This window comes from Meleagris gallopavo, chromosome 3, assembly GCF_000146605.3.
Source record: "Meleagris gallopavo isolate NT-WF06-2002-E0010 breed Aviagen turkey brand Nicholas breeding stock chromosome 3, Turkey_5.1, whole genome shotgun sequence".
NCBI classification, from domain to species: Eukaryota; Metazoa; Chordata; class Aves; order Galliformes; family Phasianidae; genus Meleagris; species Meleagris gallopavo.
In genome coordinates this window covers 24,454,369-24,476,355 of record NC_015013.2, presented here as the reverse complement: position 1 = coordinate 24,476,355, position 21,987 = coordinate 24,454,369, and the positions used below count along the sequence as shown (strand labels likewise).

At 38.1% G+C, this 21,987-nt stretch overlaps 1 protein-coding gene across 1 annotated transcript in view; it reads right to left on the bottom strand.

Moving 5' to 3' along the window:
* CTNND2 (catenin delta 2) overlaps positions 1-21,987 on the bottom strand; it is a 607,095-nt gene continuing 585,108 nt past the window's right edge. Inside the window, exons 20-23 of the mRNA XM_019614298.2 lie at positions 14,035-14,161; positions 10,493-10,624; positions 3,471-3,544; positions 1-911 (exon numbers count right to left, since the gene is read on the bottom strand). Coding sequence (XP_019469843.1) covers positions 651-911; positions 3,471-3,544; positions 10,493-10,624; positions 14,035-14,161 — 594 coding nt within the window. The 3' untranslated portion in view covers positions 1-650. The remainder of the gene's footprint in view (positions 912-3,470; positions 3,545-10,492; positions 10,625-14,034; positions 14,162-21,987) is intronic.

The following is a 21,987-nucleotide window of genomic DNA, read 5'->3' as shown; positions in this document are numbered from 1 at the left end:
TGTTAAAACGCACTGGGGAAAAGAAAAACAAAAAACTGGAAATTCATACATCTTTCAAAAATTGAAATTGAAGCAATATTTAGAACCATAGATGAAGAAACACTGTGGCATTGGTGTAATATACACAATGCACTTGTTTTTTTTATCTGTAATGTACATCAAATACTTTACAACAATGCATTAACAAAAGGCAAGAAACATCTTGCTGTACAGAGGAAACCCCAAATGCAACTTGAAGCCTAGAGTCACAATGAATGAGGATATTAAACAAAGTGTGAGAAGCTGTTCCCCATAAAGTATGTACGCTGCTCAGTTACTTGTGCTTAACTCTTGACCCACATCCACTGTCATAATCTCCCTCTTTCTTTCAGCCACATTCAATACACAGCAATGAACTTAAGACTACTGGCCAACACTAAAGTTGTCCTACACTGTAAAATATATATATAGTATATATATTTCTTTCTAATTACTCCAAGGTTTAGCTTTCATTTCTTTTAGCCTTCTAAAAAAATCTCTTATTTTTTCCACACTGGTTATCTGGGCCTTCCTATGGAACAGGCTTTAACAAACTAAATTTGCAGGAAAAAAATGTCTTGTGGTATGCATGCACATGCACAGTTCCTGGAGCTTTTCTATCTGCCCAAGTCTCAAACCCAGGAGTCGGGAGAGGCTGGATAGTGGCTTGTTTCATAGTTAAGTTCACTATAGGGACGAGCAGCTGAATAGAAGTCGACGTAGTTGCCAGTTGACTTTAGTCCCAGGTGCATGTTGTATTCACTTGCAGGTGGACGATGATGCACTTGGTCCTCAAAGAAGGACTCATCATAGTTTCTGGTTGAATTCTGAAACGGCTGATATGGTTCATAATCTTTTCTGCTGGGCTCCTGTGGAACTGGCTGTGTTGAAACCTGAAAGACAGCAATATCCGCACCTCTTAGATACAACTTTCTGTGGGCAGGAGGGAAGAAAGAGTGAATCTCATTCTATGTTCACTGTGCTGGAAATGGAAACTTGGTCATTACTTAACGAATGCCCAAAGTAGCACTTAGAAGTGAATTAATTCCTCAGCTCTGCCTTGTCATTATATTCTTTACACTTTCATTTATTATTTCATTTTATTGCTGCTAACAGATGCTGGTTTATTTCAAATGTAATTAAAATCTGGTTCTGAGCAGTGCTGCTCACAGTAACTTTTAGTAAATATCATCTGTATACAGCTTTCTGATATTTTGCAGCTATACAGTGCAAATATTGGTGGTAAAAATTCATTTTGGAAGAATCTGAATGGACAGTGTATGCACTCCAATATGCTTAACATTTTGCAACTTCCTTTGCCACAGATGAGACTGGGTGACACCGTTGAGAGCTAAGTATAGCCTTCAGGGCACCAATATGAGAACATTTCAGACTAAGTCCCCTGAAGTGTATTCTTCTGCTACTGTTAAGTTGAACCAATTTCTTACCACTGCCTTGACACTTCATGTTGACAGTCTTGAGTTGCTACATTCCAGTAAGTTGCCTTGAGCTTGAAATATTTATGATATACAGAAAAAAGTCTCAGGTGGACCCCTAACCGAAGTTTGCTGTTAAGTCTTTTTCAGACAGCCGTAGTGAATCTCAGTTTTGATATTTGGGATTTACTTGAAATGTGAAAATTATTATCATTTGCCAAGTATCTTAGTGGAACACTATCTTTCACTCTGCCATCTCCATGAAGATTGGGCAGGCTTTGTGACTGCAAAATGACACGGTCTTTCATTCCTCAAATGCTGTCTTTTCCAGTGAGCCAATGTCCGTATCAGAAGACTTTCTGCCAAACCTGCAGACTATGCATGAGTTAGCCATGTTCCTTCAAGAAGACGGGCACAATTGCATTGCTATGTCCCAAACTGTTGGGTATTCTTTCAAAATGTCTGAATGGGACTCTATGAGTAACTTGCAAAAGACAGTCTGCATTCACTGCCTTTAACAGCTGTACAAGTGATCTTATAACACTGGTCACAACATGAAAATGGCAAAAGGGAGCCTAATAACTCTATTTTCTATTTCTAGCACCACTTCTGTCTAATGCCACATGTTCAAATACAGGTGTTTCCATTTGGACAGAAGAGAAAAATTACATACTAAGCAATCTGTTCATAAACCAGAAGGACATAGCCAGTCATATTTTTGAGTAGAAAGAAGACCAAATTACTATTTTGGGGTCCTTTATAAATAGAAACATTATTCATGATAAGTCAATCATAAACCTGACATTTCTTTGAGAAAACAAGTGAAAAAAGGTGGAAAAGTGGTGTTTTCCTTTTGCTCTCACTCTAAAAATCAAATTAGTTTATTTATGACTGCAGCCTGAGTGTACCAGCTGTTAAAATACCTCATACTCCTCCTTTCCTTAAACACTGTATTAATTAGAAGGACTTTTCTCTTTAAAGACCATAAAAGCAGAAGTACCTTCATGCACTGAAGCGGTGCACACAAAGAATATGGTACACCACATGAAATACTGGCTAAGTAAAGAGCAAAACCAATACAAGGAAAATAGCGGCACAACAACAGAAACTCGCCTTAAGTTTGTGGATTCAAATTGAAATAACATTCATTGAAATTGAAATTTCAGGTAATCTAGTAAAAATTTTCAGGATTTTTTTAATCAGTTTCACCAAATATTCTTTTACTTTTCTGATACTACTCATCATTTGAGTAGTATGGTTAGGTTGTGGTTGGACTTGATGATCTTTAAGGTCTTTTCCAACCAGAGCAATTCTGAGTTTCTATGTAAAGTGCTTTTCTTAAGTGTTTTTGGCCTCCTACCTCTATTTGAAGAAGGATGTACAATGCATAGGGAAGCTGTGAAAATATTAAGGAACTGTGATAATTTATTATAAGATACAGTTGTGCAAAACAATGAAGCTACACATATATACAGCCAATGCATATGTGCCTGTAAGAGATCATGTTGCTGACAAAATGCCTTAGCCTGTGAGCCAGACAGTGCCGAAGTAGCTTTCAATTTTATGACGGATACCCTCAAGCAGTGAGATGTGAATGCACTTCACCAAGTTTACTGGCACAGGACATCACCAGGTATTTGAAAAAGCAGAAGTGCCCATTATGTTAGCTTGGCCCTTGCAGTGTGCATCACACATCCAGAACTTTAAAGGCATGTAGGTCTCAAGCCTCTCTTGATTTCATTATGAGTGAAAGGCCTAGATGCTTTAAATAATTCTTGTGCATCTGCTGTCATAACCTGTTGGACATTTCTGAGACTTGGGCTGAAATTATGCATTAACATGAAGAATATAACTTGCCTTAAACCAGTGGAATTGCCAGCATGTGGTCAAGCATATGACTCATTTATTCTAACCTGGATTTTTTAATCCTTGTGATATTTTTCATAGTTTCCATACAAAATGTTACACTGACATCTTGCAGTCTAGAACAGCAAGATATTAGTCTCCTTAACTTACCTGGTTATGTTTGATATCTTCAGCAGGTGCACCGTAAGAATTTCTGTACAAAGTTGAGATTCCAGTGTTTTGAGCTGGAGAGAGAGAAACGGAAGGAAAAGCAGTTTTACCAGCTGTGCCTCTCTGGCCTCAAAATAAATTCTTAATCTTCATTTAATACTTGCATAGTGCTCATTTCCCTTACACAAAAATCTTTAAAAGCATCAGCAGTATTCTATTTTTTTTTTTCTCTCTCACTAAACAGTATTAATCTTTGCTCTGGGGTACATGTATGTACGTGGTAAACACATTAATGGTAACAGGCACTATATCGTTTACCATCACACCTAAATCAACAAAATATTTTCATATACAGCTAGCATTCAGTAATATATTTCAGGTTATATGTGGGATTTTGTATAACACATATACTAAACAGATAACAGCTGTAAATATTGGGATTAAGAAACATCTAACTCATTTCAGTTCAGTTGAACGTTGCACCAAATCCTAGATTACTTATCCAACAATGCTGCTGTTATATTGTGAAATTGTTCATGGGAAAACAGGTTAAATACAACTGATAAAATGATTTACGCAAAAAGTAAGTAGTTATACCGAAGATATTCTGGCCAAGACAGTCTCAAGTCCATGAACTGCAGTAATTTTCTTCTCAAATACCATACTACTAAAATGCATGGATAAAACTGAGCTATGAGTTTGAAATCAGAAGGGATTCTGAAGACAAAGATGACATTGTACTGTTTTGCTAAGAGTACTGAGTACCTGCCTAAAGAAACACATTCAAAACCAAGGATTTTTCTGCAAGGCTTTAACCTTCCCCGATCACCTTGATTTGAGTATCTAGCTGAAGCTCAGCTTGCTGATAGAACCAGAAATGTATGCATTTCTCATATCTGAAATAATCTGATGGAAGGATGTCATGTAGTTGTTGGTGCACACTGTGCTCGCTGGATATGTTATTAACTTTCCAGATACTAGAACCAATGACTTGATAACTGCCACTGTGACTCTCACTGTAAAAGCATATGCCCAAAAAATAATTTTAAAACTTGAACAGCAGTGAATCAGAGCATCAGTGGAACTGAAACAAGCTGCCCATTCAGCTTCTCTCAGGTCTCTGTGCAACTGTATGTTTTAGTACCTTCACAACTCAAAACTTGGAGGGCAGTACTAAAGGGCAGAGATGAAAGCTGGTGGGGGGATCCATGCTGGTCACATCACCAAGAAGAATCACAGTTACTGAAGAAGTAACCACTTTTTCTTCCTTTGGAAACCTGCTAGCATGGATCCCAGCACAGTAAAGTGCCTCTGCAATTCTTCTCCAGTCACTCTACCCACTATGGAGAAAGGAAGGAATGGCATGGTTATTAGTCAAAGCTGACTGTGAAGTGCCCATTCTGATCTCCACATCTGCTATAGGCACCATGCTGAAGGTAAAGCTTTTGACAGAGCTTGGTGCACTATTCCATGTTGTCACTTCACTGATCACAGGTGGTGTTCTTAAAGATCTCCAGGATGATCTTGAAATGGGATGAAGACTGGACCTATATGACGGGGTGATGATCCTTACCAGCTGGAAAAAAAATCAGCCCCCTCCCCCCTGCTTTTTTCACTGTTAACTAGTAGAGGTGAAGAAACTCTTAGTTCTTGATGTGCTGGATGCAGTTACTAAGACAGTGAGTAGTCCTGTGTAGGAAATGGAGCAGAGATCCAGGGGTCTCCAAGTAGTGCACTGGGATCCTTTATTTGAAACTAAGAATATAAACTCTGGCAACGGACAGTGGTTGTTTGTTGTTTTTTTTTGGTTGGCAAGTATTCCCAGTTCTGTGTGCAAGCAGGTGGTAACAGATGGAAATGATGACTGCTTGGATAGTTCATCTGTGGCCATAGATGTTAGCATAGAAGCGTCAGTCTACAGAGGTTCTCCCCTTTCAAGTTGTTTCATTAAACTTGATTGATTTGTGAGGCTTGACAGTTGTTATTTCAGTATTTTTTATGAATTCCAGCTGCATCTTCTGGTTAGTGTTTCAAATTCTCATTCTGATGACAGACTTTGGTGTTGAAGGAGCCAAGGAGCATGCATGAGCATTATTGTGTAAGGTGCTTCTCATGCAACTGTGGCAACTGAGCAATGTGGTGCTCAGTAGTGCCAGATAATTTGGTGGTACCATCTTTTCTTATGCTGGTTTTCTGACTTCCCTGCTCGCCCCATGATGTGCTAGAAGAAGCTTGCTTGAACAATACGGAAATGATGATGTGCTGGACTTTCATAAATAGGGAAGAGCTTCTTGTAACCCTTCTTTTTTTAATGTATATAAATCTAAAGATAAGCAGGATTGAAGATCCAGACATGCAAGTTTTCAGACAGAAATAACTGAAAGTACAATACTATTCATAGTTATTTGTCAAGAATAAAGAGTAGTATAAGATGCAAATCTGAGGATTTTATGGAGAATCTGAAGAACAGCAGACTGGACACATGCCAATTCACAGTGTTCCCACAGGCAATCAGAGAAACTCTTAGGAGGGCCACAGCCTTTCCATTTTTTATAGGCAACTAAAAGAGCACAAGGAACCCGTGTGCCCCTAATAGTCATAATTATTAAAAAAATAGGAACAGTTCAGAGTTGATGCATAGCTCTCAACCACAGTACTGTGAAATTGGTTGTATGCCACAGGCCAGATTAAAGACTTGCAGTCTCCCAGATCACAGATTCCGTGATGGAAGAAATGGATAGTCTCTGCATAATGGAAGGTCTGCATTGCTGATTTCACTGCGGTCATATGCAAGCAAACTGTGACATTCTTTTCTTAACGTGATTAAAAGGAGTACAATGACACATCAAATGCTTTGAAATGAACGCCAAGAGTTCACAAACAAGAAATCTTGGCTTAGTCTAGCTGAGAGGATGAGATAACTCTGTCTCAGGAGGAAATGTAAGCCAAGCAATGTAGCTGCCACTAATGCATGCAGCCCCACTCCAGTACCTGCTTCGGAACACGCAGGCGGCATTCCTGGGAACTCCATTCCTGCTGTGCCATGCTTCAGTGAGCAGCTGACTCTTGCTGTCCAAAAGCAGGGGGTGAATATAAAAGAAAGAAGGGAGAGGATGAGCCCGATGAAAGGAAAAATATTTGGGTGGCTAGTATCTGATGTTACACGTGTCATCATAGTAAAATGATCACAGAGAAAGAGAGTTAATCAAACTTTTTAATACACGGCAAAGGAAAGAGGTACAAAGAGCAGGAGACAGAGGTTTTCCATCAAACGTGTTTCCTTACAGAGAGGTGAGAATTGTCGCTGAAGATAAACCGACTCTAGAATTGATGAGTGTGTGCATCTGTATTTTATGCAGTATCTAAACAACAGCACAAGATAGTACTGAAAAGGTACTTTTTACTGGGCAAAATAGTGACAGTTCTGAAGCGAATACTATGATACGCCTGCAGTAGTTTGTGGTTGTGTAGTATAAAGAACATTAGAGAAAAATACCTTACTTTATTATTTTCCCCAGTTTTCAAGGTGATATTGATTAAAAAAAAATACAAGTTTCCCTTGGCCACCTTCTCCAAAGCTTACAGCAGCTCTGAGAATTATGTCACTCAGTGGTTTATGTGACAAAGTTATCATTGATTGAAGCCCTCCCCACGTATCTCAGTCCCTTGATTTGTGGCTTAACATTCAATTTCCAGCTCCTAAGCGTACCCATTCAGAACACATTTACAGGCAGTTTGAAATAATAAGGTGCTAACCTTTTGCACTCACAAACACTGACAGACACAAGAAAGGAAAGATCAATCGGGCAGGCAGTCATCCTCAAATGGTATTGCTTAACCTGCTCTTCCTACTACGATCAACAGGACTCTATTTTCTAAAATTTAATTCAAGACAGTGAAGGAAAATGCTTCTGTTTCTCACAAATGTCACTTAACAGAGATCACTGCCTGTCATTACCACCGCCACCTTCATTTATGGTGAAAGGGCATGTCAAAAGATTACAGTTTTATTGTGGTTTCTTAAAGTAATAAGGAGTTCAAGTCACCTGAGTATCTCTAGTATTTTAACAGTTGGGGGTTGTGTTCAGAATGTGCAAGTCAGTTCAAATAAGAAAAGTACAGATGAAAGATTACTGACAAGCAACATAATAAATTAATCACAAGGTATTTCTGCTGGTGGAAGTGAAGATGTAGGGTGCAGACTGTGATGCACATACTGGTACAGAAAGTGTACTAACAAAGTCCCGTAACAGTATACAGTAGGCTTATCTTCTCTGTTCTGAAGGAGAACACCAAGGCATAAATAACGTTACCACATTCATTTACAGCTCCTTTTAAAAAAAAGAATAGAATAGTTTTTGTCTTAAAAATATACTTTAGGTGATAAAATTTTATTATTGGTTATTATTTTCTACAGAAAAGAGAAGATGGACTGTAAATATACACAGCATCATAAACCTGTGAAGTGAGGAGGGCAATGGAAACTTTGATATTGTTCCCCTATTTTTTAGCTGTCCTTGTGAAATCAATGTAAGTTATCATTTTCAGCCGAATTGTTTACTTCATAGATTCTCCATTTTTTCCCAGAGGTTTCCTGACAGCTCTCCACGATGGCAGGAAGCCAGCATTTTTACCTCAAAAATCCATCAAAAAAACCTTCATTTCAGTCTTAGCCAAGAGGTCATAAAATTTTTGAACTATAAACTGAAAAGAGCTTTGAAGAAGAGCATGGAGACAGGTGTAGATAAATTGGGACTACTGCTGTTGCATTCCACATTCTGTAAATCTGTAAGTCAAAAAAAGCTTTGTGCAATATATCAGCTTGGCACAAAACACAAGAGCAGTTCAGTATATGTATACGCCAGGTGGAACTTGAAAAAACATTTATCTAAGTCCCATAGGCTCTGTGGAGGTATTAACTGCAATGCATTATTTGATGCATACAACGAAATATAGGAATTGGAATGAATTTGCTATGCAAACTTACAAAAGACCACAGAAGTAAGGCCAAAATGTCTCACAATTAAAGTCATAAGTTTCATATTGTTCTTTAATGAAATGTTTATTATTTAATCAGCTACAGATATGTTACACACATTTCACATCAAACGTTGACAGTGCAACTCCTGTCATTTTCTGTTCTTAAAATGATGTTTAATTTGAGCTCTGACGAAATGAGCAGAGATTTAGTGACCTGAAAGACAAAGAAAGTGATTTGTTAATTTCATATTCATTTATACAATGGCTATACAAGATTTTGAAACATTATAAAGCTTATAAGTTTGACTGTTTTTGATTTTTCTCACTGAGCTCAATAGTTGGAAAAAATACCAATAGGTGAGCGTGATGCTGAGAGTCTCGAGTGCTCTTATTAAGAACCACTCCAAAAGATCAATAAAAACATACAAAATACAAACAGATATGAAAAGAAAACAGGATGCAAAAATCACAGTGGAGCAAAGGTTGCTGGGAAAGCACAAACCTCATGTTCCTAAAACTGCACAGATACAGCAAGGACATAAGGGAGAACAAAGACACTACAGTAAATGGTAAAATAAAAAGAGATGGGGAAAAAGACATTTTTTTGAAGTGGGGAGAGAGAAATGAAAGAATAAGTAACGAACTGCAAGGAAGCACAGCAACAGTGCAAGGAAGTTTTTCCACACAGAAATCCATTTTTGAGAACTTTCAAATATAATCTGGTTGTCTGAATTTGCAGACACAGATAGGGTGAAATACTAATGTTTCTGCAATTCTTACTCAGATTCCTTCTTCATGAAAGTGCTGAAAAGGAATGAAGTCCTGTCCTTTATAACCACACAAGTAATGGCCACTGAAGTGTTTTAGAGAATCCTCTCATGTGACTATGAAACACCCAAAATGTTACAGATACTTTAAATACAGTACCTTGATTGAATTTTCTTTAGTTTCGTTGGTATCCTGCGGAGGTGATTCAGGACATTCGATTCGGTGGTTTCCATATGCTCTTCAGTGTCATTCCTTTCTTCAGACTTTCACTTTCTTGCTAATTCTGCATTGCATTTTCACCCAAGTTCAAAGACTGGCCTTTAGGTTGTGATTGCACAATGGTGTATAGCAGAATAGATGCTGTGTGAGTAGTGTCATGTGCTGAAAGTGGACACTAGCATGGATGGTTTGAAATCTAATCAGCATGTTTCTGATGCCCCTGTGAGCTTAAGAACCCAAACCAACCCATTCTGGCATTCTCTGAGCAAGACCTTTGCAGAGGGAATGGAAAAAGGCAAGAGGCATTCAAAAAGTGCAGAATGACTCCTCAATGTAAATTTTTTACAAGGGAGCATTTGGTGGAGTGGACACTATGATGCTCAGTACAGTATAAATATAACTTAATACCCACCAGAGCTTATATAAGCCTGTGTAATGGTGATAGAGATCGACATATATTTTGCAGAGAACTAAAGAAGAGGCACAATTCTAGCCAAAGTAGTCAATGTTTCTTAATTACTGAAATGCTAACAGGTGAGTGAGCTCACTAAGGGAGAAAGGCCTTCAATGAAACCTGCAAAAGATGGTAATACATATGCCAAGAAAATTGTTAAATTTTAAATAGTCTTTCCAAACTGCTAGGGAATTTCCTAGCAATGAGTGACATATAAAAACATCTAACTTGTCCCACAGAGCCATTCCCTGCAAAAAACTGGCATCAGTGACCACCATACATGCTCAGCCACAGTCACGCTCACAGAAACAGCACCAGTTAATACAAGGTGGATTTATCCACTTTCTTCAGAAAAGAGAACAAAATTAAAAAGAAATGTACAAATATTCTTAGAGACTTTTTTGTTATGAAGAATCGCGGTCTTCACAAATCATTTTCACAGAGCTTTGAATTCACTAAGATCAAGCACTTTTTCAGTTTTATTCTTCGAAGTTGCTAAACTTTGGCACAAACCAGAGCAAGTCAACTCTTCAGCCAAGCCTATTAAATCGGCCATCTATCATCGCTGATTTTTACATGTGCTATGTAAGCATAATCTCACCTGTCATGGTGTCTTTCCTAGAAGTGTGTTCTCCCTTACTTCCATGGTAAGTGGCGTTTGTTCCAGTTGATTCATAGTCTGTTTTCCTTTCTTTTAGGCTGATCATTTCCCGAGGTGAGGCTGGGGCACTTGCTAGATCATAAAAATGGATTTAGGTTTTTTAAGCACATCATCACTGAATGTACTGTTCAATTCTAGAGTAAACATCACAGTAAAGTATATATTTGCTAGTAGGCTACTGTTCAGCTGTTTGAAGAAACACTATCACATTATGAAAGGAAAAGTGTTGTTATTTCAAATTCAGGACAAATGCATTAACGGGACTATCAATTCCAAACATCATTTTCTCTTTTCACTTACACTCAACATCTAAGATGATCATTACAAAAAACTACAACAACAGCAATAATAATAATAATAAAAACCAACAAATTTCCCATAGCATTTCAATTTCTCTAATGTGTCAAAACTTCCCAGTGTAGCTACTTCACTTTTTTTTTTTTTCTTATAATGGTCAATTCTTTTCTGTTTAAAAGACCCTTAACTTTCAACTGAGTAGAAAAATCCTTATAAAAGGAGATAAAGTGTTTTCCTCCCTTCTCTGTTGAAAATAAACAAGCCTTGAAATAATTCTGGGGGGAAAAGAAGAAAATAAAGCTGTTTTTTCATAGAATACATACAAGAAAGAATATCTAACACTTAAAAGTAACTTAAATAATTTCTCTGTCATTAACTATCTAAGTACAGTTGGCATTAAAACAAAATTTCTTTCATCACGTGCTGTGAAACTCTGCAAGCGTTCAGAGGCTGATACAGCTGAAAGAAGGGGGTTGGGGGACAATGTCATGGGAACAGCTGGCTCATGGGGTTGTTTCACAACTGACTGAGCTTCAGAAGCCAGTAAGAAAGAGTCTGACTGAAACGTGGTCTAGCTAAAAGTGGGGAAGTGAAAAATGACTAAGAAATTGGGCTTGTATGTGATTCTCACACACTGAAGAATGTGAAGGTGATGAGTGGTGTTGATCACAAAGACTCACAGCTTGTGATGCTATGAAAGGAAAAAGAGAAAAGCTGGGACAAAAATAGCAGATTTCAAATAAACTATTTTTGATACATTCAGATGTTGGTAGATACAATGCACTTTCCCTGTTGGGGAGGGGAGGAGAGGGAAGGTAGTACAAAGTCAGTAGCAGAACACCCTAGAGTTAGTAAAAGCATATGGTAAAAAAATAACTGAACTTTTGGTGGTTGTTTCCTCATGCTTCCTGGCTGCCACCCAGACAGTCAATATGATAAAATAATCTCCAGAGCAATAACATCTTTTCGCTGAAATTGCAGAGCAGACATGGGACAGATGGCTTTCTTATGAAGCCATCAAAACTGGGGATTGCTTTTAAGTTGCTTGTCAACGGTATGTAATTCTGAAGGTGATAAAAGTATTAACTATGAAGAAACATGACATGACATTAGATTACCAAATCAGCTAATGGGAGCTTGACTTAAGCAGGGGACAAAACAGGATGCAAACCTTGAAAAGGTAACTAACACTTGCGTGCATTTTGTTTCCCATAGTCTAGTAATACTTTTAACAATCTGCTGTTTCGAATAAAATTGACTGACAAGGAAAAAACATTTCTCTGTTCCCTGTATAAATTGTACCTCTCCTCACATGTTAGAACAATGGCTTTTTGGTAAGTGTTAAAATATAGAACTGTCCTCCTCTAGAGTTCTTATTGGAAGTAGACATACATTCATTACTTTACATTAGACTAAGAAGTAATATCAAGTTTTTCTGTTACTATTTTTAAATTACACACAAAAAGACAGAACTCGTCAAGCTAGTTAAAAGCACTGCATCACCAAGTCCTTGGGATGAATGGAACATTATGAGTTCATTTACTTCAGCCTTTTACTCCAAGGTAGTAGACACTATACCAAAATAATTTTTGACAGATTTGTCTGAAACTAAAGATCTCTGATGACAAAAACCAGGTAATTGCTCCAAGCAGTCTATTACAATGCTTTGTTTCTCTGCCATTAGGAAATGTTCCCTGATGTCTAGCCTGACTCCTTGCTGCTCATTATTTGTCTTCTATGAAAGCAGAGAAAGTTCATAGCATGCCTCTTTGCAGCTGCCTATTACATGTCTGAAGCCTTGGTATGTATCTCTTCTCACTTGTCTCTGAGTTAAAAAATTACAGTCCATTCAGTGTGTCTTCATACTCTGATCTCTCCATCTCCTCATTCATGTTTGCAACTGACAAAAATCCCTAAGTCATTTCTAATGCAGTTTCATCTAGCCAGATTTCCCCTTATAATCTATTTGTAAGGAATAAGATCTTTTCAGACAGTAGCTTCAATTTCTCAGGACAACTCTGAATTCTAACAGTGCTCCCCATATAAGGTGAGTCTCTTCTAGACTTATGCCACCTGCAAAGTTCACAGGTATCCTCTATGTATTACATTTCTGGACTGTTTACTAGCTTGCCCTGGCTTGCCTATAAAAATAATGAGTGAAATAGTCTCTCAGATCAGTGTTGATTTTGTCTGCCGTCTATTTCTTTAAACAAAGCCTTACAACCATATCGTAGAAGAAATTTAGATGGAATAGTAAGAACGGTAACTCTCACTGGAGTGTACTTACAGCCACATTTTCAAACTTCCTCAGTGGTTTCTCGGCAGGACTAAGATACAGCTTATAGATAATTAACACAACTATTTTCCTAGAAACACAACTACTGTATGATGCTGATGGCAATAACCAGTTTGGTAAATTTTAATCTAAAACTACTGGTATACCTATGTAATGGCAGGATTTGATTGAACAAGCAGTGAAATGCACACTGAAAGTCTGTCTGTTTTAACTGTTAATCTTAAAATACTGAGCCTGTTTTAACTAGACAGGATATATTTTATCTTAGAATAAGCTCATGAAAAAACGCCTAGATTACTGAGCAGAAAACAAATTAACATCAGTACAAGTTGCCATACTTACTTTAATTCATTACAGAGATCATACAGAATTAATGGCAGCTGTTCTAAATGTACCATCAATATTACACGAAGACCTGCAGTCAAACTTTTTTAAAACTTGCAACTTGTATATGCAAGCATATGCACATTTATGTACATATACACACATACAATCAGAATAAAAGCTGGCAGGAATAATGTGGGTCTTTCGACTTCTGCCACAACATAAGAGATTTCATGACTAGCAAAATGTAGCAGAATTTCCTTGTGCTAACAGTAGAATTAATTGTTCTTGAGATCTAGTTATCTAATCTAAATCAGGAAAACACTGCGTAGTAATTCATAACAAAAAGTTAAGTAATCTCTCTGCTGTAGAACTTTATGAAATGTCCTGCAAAGTAAAGTCATTCCTGTTTTCAATGGATAGTTCAGATACGAGCAAAGACTGTGCCTTGCGCCCTTGCGTTATTGTTAATAACATTGTTTAACATCAGACATTGCTTAAAGGAGGCAAATGACAGTAATTGATTATTTCAACATTTACTTTGGTCCTGGGAGCCTGCTCTTACCTGAGCGGTTGTTAGGAGACATGCGCACGGGAGAGATGGAGGGCGTGCGTGATGAAGAGTATGGTCTTTGCCGATCTCTTTCTATCGTTGAAGATGAGGCTACAAAGTGATACTGTGACCATCCGTCCTGCAACATCAAACATTATGACAGCAATCAGCAAAAACAGCATATGGTGTTTTTCCTCACTGTTCTTCATTATTAAGTACAGAGCATTTTCCTACATATTCTATTTTTTACTGCTTATACACAGTGGGTTACTCTCTTTTTCCAGTGGTTGGGTGACAAATACTCTCAGCGGTGCCAGATTCAATATACCGACTGTACTGACATACAAAAAGAACAATTTTAAAATGCAGTAATTTCTGTAAAGTACTCTATTCCAGAAAAACTCAAGTTATGAAAACACTGGATAACATCTTATTTTTTTTTTCCTTGCCTCTACTTTAGATAGATAGGTTAGATAGGTCAGATAATAGGAAGAAGTTTTTCCCACAGAGGGTGGTGATGCACTGGAACAGGTTGCCCAAGGAGGTTGTGGATGCCCCATCCCTGGAGGCATTCAAGGCCAGGCTGGATGTGGCTCTGGGCAGCCTGGTCTGGTGGTTGGCAACCCTGCACATAGCAGAGGGGTTGAAACTGGATGATCTTTGAGGTCCTTTTCAACCCAGGCCATTCTATGATTCCATGACACTATGATTCTTTCACATTTTAGATGACATTCTGGCTACAAAAATATTCCAATTCACGAAGCTACCTTTTGTTGCAAGTTCTTGCTTTAAGTCATTTCTGTCTTCCTATATCAACTTTAGTAAGAGGAAGGTGAAGCTTCCACATTATCAAAATTGATGTAAACATTTGAGTTTAGTAAGATACATTTCATGCCCATTTGTTCACACTGAGCGATAAAAATCAATGCATTTTCTTCACTGCATTTTTTTCCCAAGTTGTACAGAGTGAAATTCCATTCCTTGTATTTAAAACTGTGGTAACGGTGATGCATTTTTTAAAAAAGAAACAAAGCGATAGAAATGTTAGAAACAGCTACTTCAGAAATAAAAAGAGTTAATTCCTCCACAGTTTATTATTGTATTATTATAACAGAATGCAATGCTCCTAAATAATTAGCTTTATAACTTGTAAATATCATGAAAGAATAAATGGACTTTTACTAGTACTCTTATTAAACTACAATATTTCAGATATTAAAATATTAAAAGATATTAAAAGATATTAAAATATTTTCATGTTGAAATTGGCTTTATCACTACTTAGTTTTAAATCTAAATCTATAACACAGGTCGATCCTGTTTGGTCTTGGGCTGAAGGGCTTTCAGGCTGAAGGGCATTTACAAACACCCACTTTCTGCTATGCTTCATGGATATCGAGTCAAGGAACTGGCATGATGCTAAACATGGCTTTGCAGTGAAATGCTGGATGTAAGCAAACACTAAAATACTGCAACCCCACCCACCCCCACAACCAGCAGGAGTTCTACTCTTGCTTATAGAAAACTAACTCTGCTTGACTGCAGAAGGACATTTCCCTGGGCTGCCCCTGATCCCCAGCTCTGAGGCCCACCCCTCCCATTGGGCCCATCACAGGCACACAGCTCTCCCAGCTGCAGCAGGGAAAGGCTCAAAGACACCTTTTCCACTTTCAAGAAAGAGAACTCTGCAACAGTGTGGCAAACGTCTCTTTTAATAGCAGCAGGAGGAAGGAAGGCATTCACATTTGATGCAGAGGGAAATGCTCTGATAGGAGAGAGAGACTTGACACCTAGCTACAGGTTCCAAACATCTGTACTCCCTATAGAATGCATTTCTATGTAGGTCAGTCTGAAAGTAATGCCTCCTTTTTGCTTCTATGGAAACTACAGCACAACAACACTGTTTGAGAGAGCAAGTTCTCAGCTACAGAATGCTATTCTTCCACAATCACTACCATTAGTTCTGCATTTTTGCCAATGATGAACAAGAGCCTGCATGCTGTGCTCGTAAAAATCTGCACCAGTGGAGGTGACCAACTGTTTCAACATTGCTATGATGGCGTCATAGCATCCTCCATCATCTCAAACAGATGGAAGTCAGAAGGCATCAAATCCGGACTATACAGTGGGTGTGGTAGGACAGTCCAGCCAAGAGAGGCAATGTACTCCACAGTCTTCAAACTGACATGGGGCTTGGTGTTATCGTATTGCGAGAGAATGGTTGTTTTCTTTTCTGGGCTGGCTCTGGAAGTTTGAGCCTTCAGCTTAGTTATTGTTGCAGTGTAGCAGCAAGAGTCAATGGTTTGTCCAGATTCCAGGAAATCCAGAAAAATCATCCCTTTCCTAGTGCAAAAGACAGCACACATTACTTTATGTGCTAAGGGCTATGTCTTGAACATTTCCTTCCATGGGGAATTAACATCATCACTCCATGTACTGCTGTTCTGCCTCCAGCTCATAGTGGTGACACCCTGTCTCGTCACCAGCAATGATGCAATCCAGGAAATTGTCACCTTCAGTCTCATACAGCTTCAATAGGTCAAACTTGCACAAGGTATTCCTTCTCTTCCTGTGTGTGCATTCATGTGACTCATCTGGTACAAAATGTGTAATACATCAACATTACCATCATCATTTCCAATGTACTGAAGCTGATATTCAGCTCCGTACCAAGTTTCCTGGTTTGCGCCGATGAGCTTATCAAGACATTTTTCATTTAGTGCTGTGACAGCTGTGCATGGCTGTCCAGAATGTGGCTTGTTTTTCACAGTGCCTTCACCACTGCTGAAACACGTCACTCATCACCTTGCTGTGCTCACATCCAGTGGTTGGTCTCCATAAATGTTCAGTAATCATTCATTTATGGTATCAGTGGGTGCCATTTTCTCAGTTCAGTTTCACATCTTTGCTTCAGATGCCATCTTTCCATGTCAGATGCCATTCTGTCAGACTGTCCCTCTGCTACCATCTGTCATATGGCAACAAAATGGAATGGAATATTGTTGGGAAGGTTCAGTCTCTACTGCCATACCACCAATATTCACCTCTGACATTGTGGGCCAAAATAATAAAATAGGAGGCATTACTTTCAGAGCAGTCCTTGTATAAACATCCGTATTTCTCAGTCACAAGTTGAAAAGAAAAGGAAGAGGGAAATGTAAGCCATGGCTTTTGTAGTGTGGTTATTAATTTCTCTAAAATGGGCAGTAAGTGTTTGTCCATTGCGGTCAGTCATTTTAATGACATCTCCCTGAACTGCTTCTTACATTTCATAGCAATCACATAATAAAACATGAGGAAGGAAAAGGTAACTAATAAAATATATTTATATATATATACATATATTAAATATGATTTTTTTAGAAAAAGAAATATTCTTTAATACTACTCTCTTAAGCCACAAATTTCTGTATCTAATCTTTCATTTCCAAGAGGCCACATCTGCACAGGTCAGGTTCTCCAAACAAGAAAGAGGACCAATGAGAATACTAATAAAAACATGTTTAAAGTCCTACACATTTATTGTTGAATAACATTGGAAATTATTAGAAACTTTTCAATATTTACATGTAAATTTTTAAAAACAACTGTTAAAAACTATAACAAATAGCTTGAGTCCAATAATCTTATCAAAGCATTAAAAGTGTAAGAAAAATACTTGTGTTATTTTCACATCTTCCATTAACAATAACTTACATGATAAATTTTTACTATAAGAACAAAGAAGCAAACTTGAGAAGCCCACGCCCTTATCCTGCTGTGGAAAAATGTTTCCCTTCTTCATTCTCTGAGGTCTTATGTTCTTATAAGAAAGGTGACCTCAATAATTTGCTTTGTTACAGTTTTCTGATGATTATTTCTTTTAAGCAGACTCTTCTGCTTAAGTAAGAGAATAGCAAGAGAATCAACTCTAGATCTGATAAAAGGAGAAGGAACAGGCTATCTCCATCCACGTGCAAAATAAAGAGCCATCAGCCATGCTTACACAGTGCTACTTGAAAGTGCTTTGAGCTCCATGGATCTGGAAGCACGTATGGCAATGCACAACGTCCTTTTGCATTCTTGTTTCCCACAAGTAAGTCCCTGACCAGTGAGGCACAGCACTCCCACAGCATCCTTCCATTGAGATGATCAAGAGACTGAGTCTGTGGAGTGTGATGGACACTATGCAGCAGCCTGAGCTGCTTCAGTGAGTCTCTAGGACTGTCTGCAACGGGAACCATCAAGAAGTTCACAAAAAACTCTTAAAAGGTGGGTCAGTCCCTTTAGAAAAGTGGTGCACAAAGCCCATGTTGCAGTGTTTCATTCTTTAAAGATAATTCTTTTTTCAAATTATCCATTTGAATATGAAAAATTATCCATTATTCATTCTTTTGCTGAGTGCTTAGTGACATTATGAAATAAGAATTATTACAGTCATGAATACAAGCTTGGAATTTTTACATCATGTCCACATAAGAAACTGGAGATCTATAAGTTGCTACAAATCAGTAGGAAGCATGAGCATAAACTGATACAAATTTACAGTGCAAACTTAATATGTATTAAGTAGCTTAATTACCTTTTTTTCCCCCTCTTTTAATAAAAAAAAAGAAAAACAACAAAAACAACTGACCCAGGCCACTGTTTCCTCCTGTTCTCTACTACATCCTCTCTCTGCATTCTTCACTTTAATATCTAGAGCTACTTTCTGATGGGAAGTGGATGAAATTCACATGGACTTACAGAGGAATTGTGTGTGGCACCAGTTTTGCTTGGAAGAATATCAATCTATACTTTGTCAGCATTTCTTCCTTATCAACAGCATTGCAAAGTACCTCAGCAATAAGAGAATAAAATCCAGATATAGCTGGGACGCTAGCAATAGCCTTTTTCTCTGTAGCACATCTGCTCCTCTTCTCCCTAAAAATCTTAGGTATTTTCACTGCTGAGAGTAGAGGCGGTTGTAAGGTCTTCAAAACAAATATGCTACAAACCTTAAAGTCTGCAAGCTGCAAGCCTGATTAGCTCAATAATCAGAGTTAGGTCAACAATAAACTCTAACATGAATACTGACATGAGTTGTTACTTGGCAATGCTTATGACTCAACAAGGCATACTGCAGTATGAAAAGCTTCACAGTGTTTTTGCAGCTCACGGATGTCACATATTCCAAAACCTGAATACTTTTAAGTCATATGTATTTAGCTCTTCTCTGCTGCAAGAAACAAGGTCTTTCCCTTGGAAAGGTAAACTGTTTGTAACAAATTCATTACAACTATCCCCAGAAACAATTCCAAAAGCTATTAGCGTTAAATATTGAAACTAATTTTTAAGAGCCTTAAGGGAGTATTTTCAATTTAATGCTGAGATAAATAGCACCTGACGTGATGGCTGCTTTCATTAGTTTGTTTCAGCTCTAGTGCTTGTAATGAAATTTAATTAAATTGATTTGGGTACTTAAAGGTACAGTATGTAAGTGTCCTGCAGAGAAGAAAACTAACTCAACACCAATGTGTGAGACTGCTTTTCAGAAACCAATTTATCAGCCACAAACCTGATCTAGGAGAGGAAGGGTAAGTCAAAAGGATCTGACAAACTGAAGAGTAGTTCTGTCACTGTAGTTCTGTTACAAGAATGGATGTGTTTGTTAACTGGCAGCAATTAATTAATAAGTAACAACTGCACACTACAAGAAGGCACACAACAACCGAAGTACACAAATATCACTGCATGTCCTTATCACCTTTTCCAAGGTAGCTTCTGTTGGGCTTTTTTCTAAATTCTGACTATAATGAATATGTGCATTTTCCCCCAATTACATTGCATTAAGTCAGATGTTAAAAGGTATGTGTCAGACCTTCATCAGCAGAGATGTATTTCTGATCATGTGCTTGTTGGAAACCTGCAGGGACTAGTTTTGGGCTGGAGGCTTAATCATTGCAGAATACAAGTATGATACTATAGTCTCACTGATCAACTTTAACTGGGCTTAAGGAGTGAACATGTCCTTTGCCTTCCTGCTCAACTGTAACAGCTCTCTTCAAGCCCATATGAAATAATTAGTTAGTCAGGGTGACTAACTAATATAGTTTGCTTTTTCCATATTATTTTTTCTGTGTTTAAAGATAGGTAAGACAGCAGTTTTCTATAGTGTTTAAAATTTCCACGTTGTGTTCAGTTTTCTTGTGTTTTCCAATTTCCATAACTCTGCAGTAGAGGAATCCTTGACTTCCTGAGGTGGGTGGTATCACAGACACTATCCATTTGGTTTGTTGTACAATAACACTATGAAGACAGAATGAAATTAAGCCATGACTGGAAGTGACAACATGCTAACACAATAGGGAACCAAAGCCTGAAGAACCCATAGGTTGAAGAGGTGAGAGGGGAGAAGCCAAAATGGTGGAGTCAAGGGCTGCATGGTGTGATCGAAGATAGACATGGCCAGCTTGGATGACCTCATGACATCTGCTCCAAAATAAATACTGTATCAGCTCAGTTGCTAACTGCCATGCAGCAAAAATAAAAACAAGCCCTGTGCTATGATGGATTATACTGATTGGCTGATGACACTGACTTGAAAGTCACCTGTGGTTTAGAAAAACTGCTGTGGCTGCACGCACAGGAGTATCTGTCTATGCTGAAGAGTGTTTTCTGTTCTGTCTCCTGGCTACTAACTTCCTTGACAGGAAGAAAGAGTGTATCTTCAGAACATTTTCTTTTCAGAAAAAACACTCTGAGGAGAACAAACAAAAATGATACAACCAATCTGATAATGAATTGGCTGAAACCCAAGAAACTACAGAAGAAGTGTCCCTTCTGCTCAGTTTGCAGACTCCCCGGTATGTTATTTCTTGCCTCAAACCTGATCCTGTTCATGACTTCATTTAACAGACATTTTGCCAAATGATTTAAATCACACAGGATCAGACTTGTTTTGTCCTCCCTCTTCCCCTAGCTGCAAGCCAGCATTTTACTGGTTTCAGTATATTAACTGTAATAGTAACTGTTTATGGTAGGTAATAAGCTGCAGAAATGTAAAGTTTTTATAGGTAACCACTGGCAGGAACTGGTAACTAGACCCAGAACAAGTGGATGATATAGCAAAATAGGCAGAATGCCTCTAAGAAAGTACATAACATAGTATGTACTTGGTTTGAAACTCAGCCAGAAATTGCTGAAGGAGTTGCTGGTGTTGTCTCTTTCACAATCTCAGGCCCTGCTGTCAGGTTAAATGAAACTTTCTGACTGGTGTGCACCTGTATGACACCATCTACAGTAAAAGACAAATCTGATGTGAACTAAGTCAAGGCTCATCAGACTTACACAGGTCTGGGCAATCCTTCATCGGAATGTGTTGTCACGACATTAATAACACATAACAGAAATTAGAACTGGATCATATTATCTATGTACCATGACATACGGAAGTTATGTACGTGACTTGACTGCCGTGAGAAATCCGAAATTATAGCAAGGCTGTGGTGATCCACACACGTGTCTAGCTGAGCTCTTAAATGGGATATTTGACATAGTGCAGTTGAAATGCTTAACAAGCATTGCATTTATCATTAGGATTTACAACCTTCACAACCAATCACATTGTTTTGCTCTAGTACAATGAGGAAGAAAGAACATTTCCCAAAGCTTCTCCTCAGTAGGCTGTTCCATCAGGACAGCTGCCAAGACAGCAAGTCTGACTTCTCTCCATCTGCCTGCCCCACTGCAGTGGATCCAAACCACCCCCATGAACTCACATGAATATTCAGCTCCCTAGCAGTGCTGCTTTGAATACAGCAGTGAAATGGTCAGCTGCTGAAGGACAGGAGAGATGGCTGTTCCCTAAAAAGGCCCCTGTCTTTGTACTAGAAGTGTGTTACTTTGAAAAACAGATTTTAACTGAATTAAAACTGCTGGAAACGCTCATCAAACAAAACAACTAGTTCTAGATAAAACATCTATATTTAAAAATACAGTTGTTCT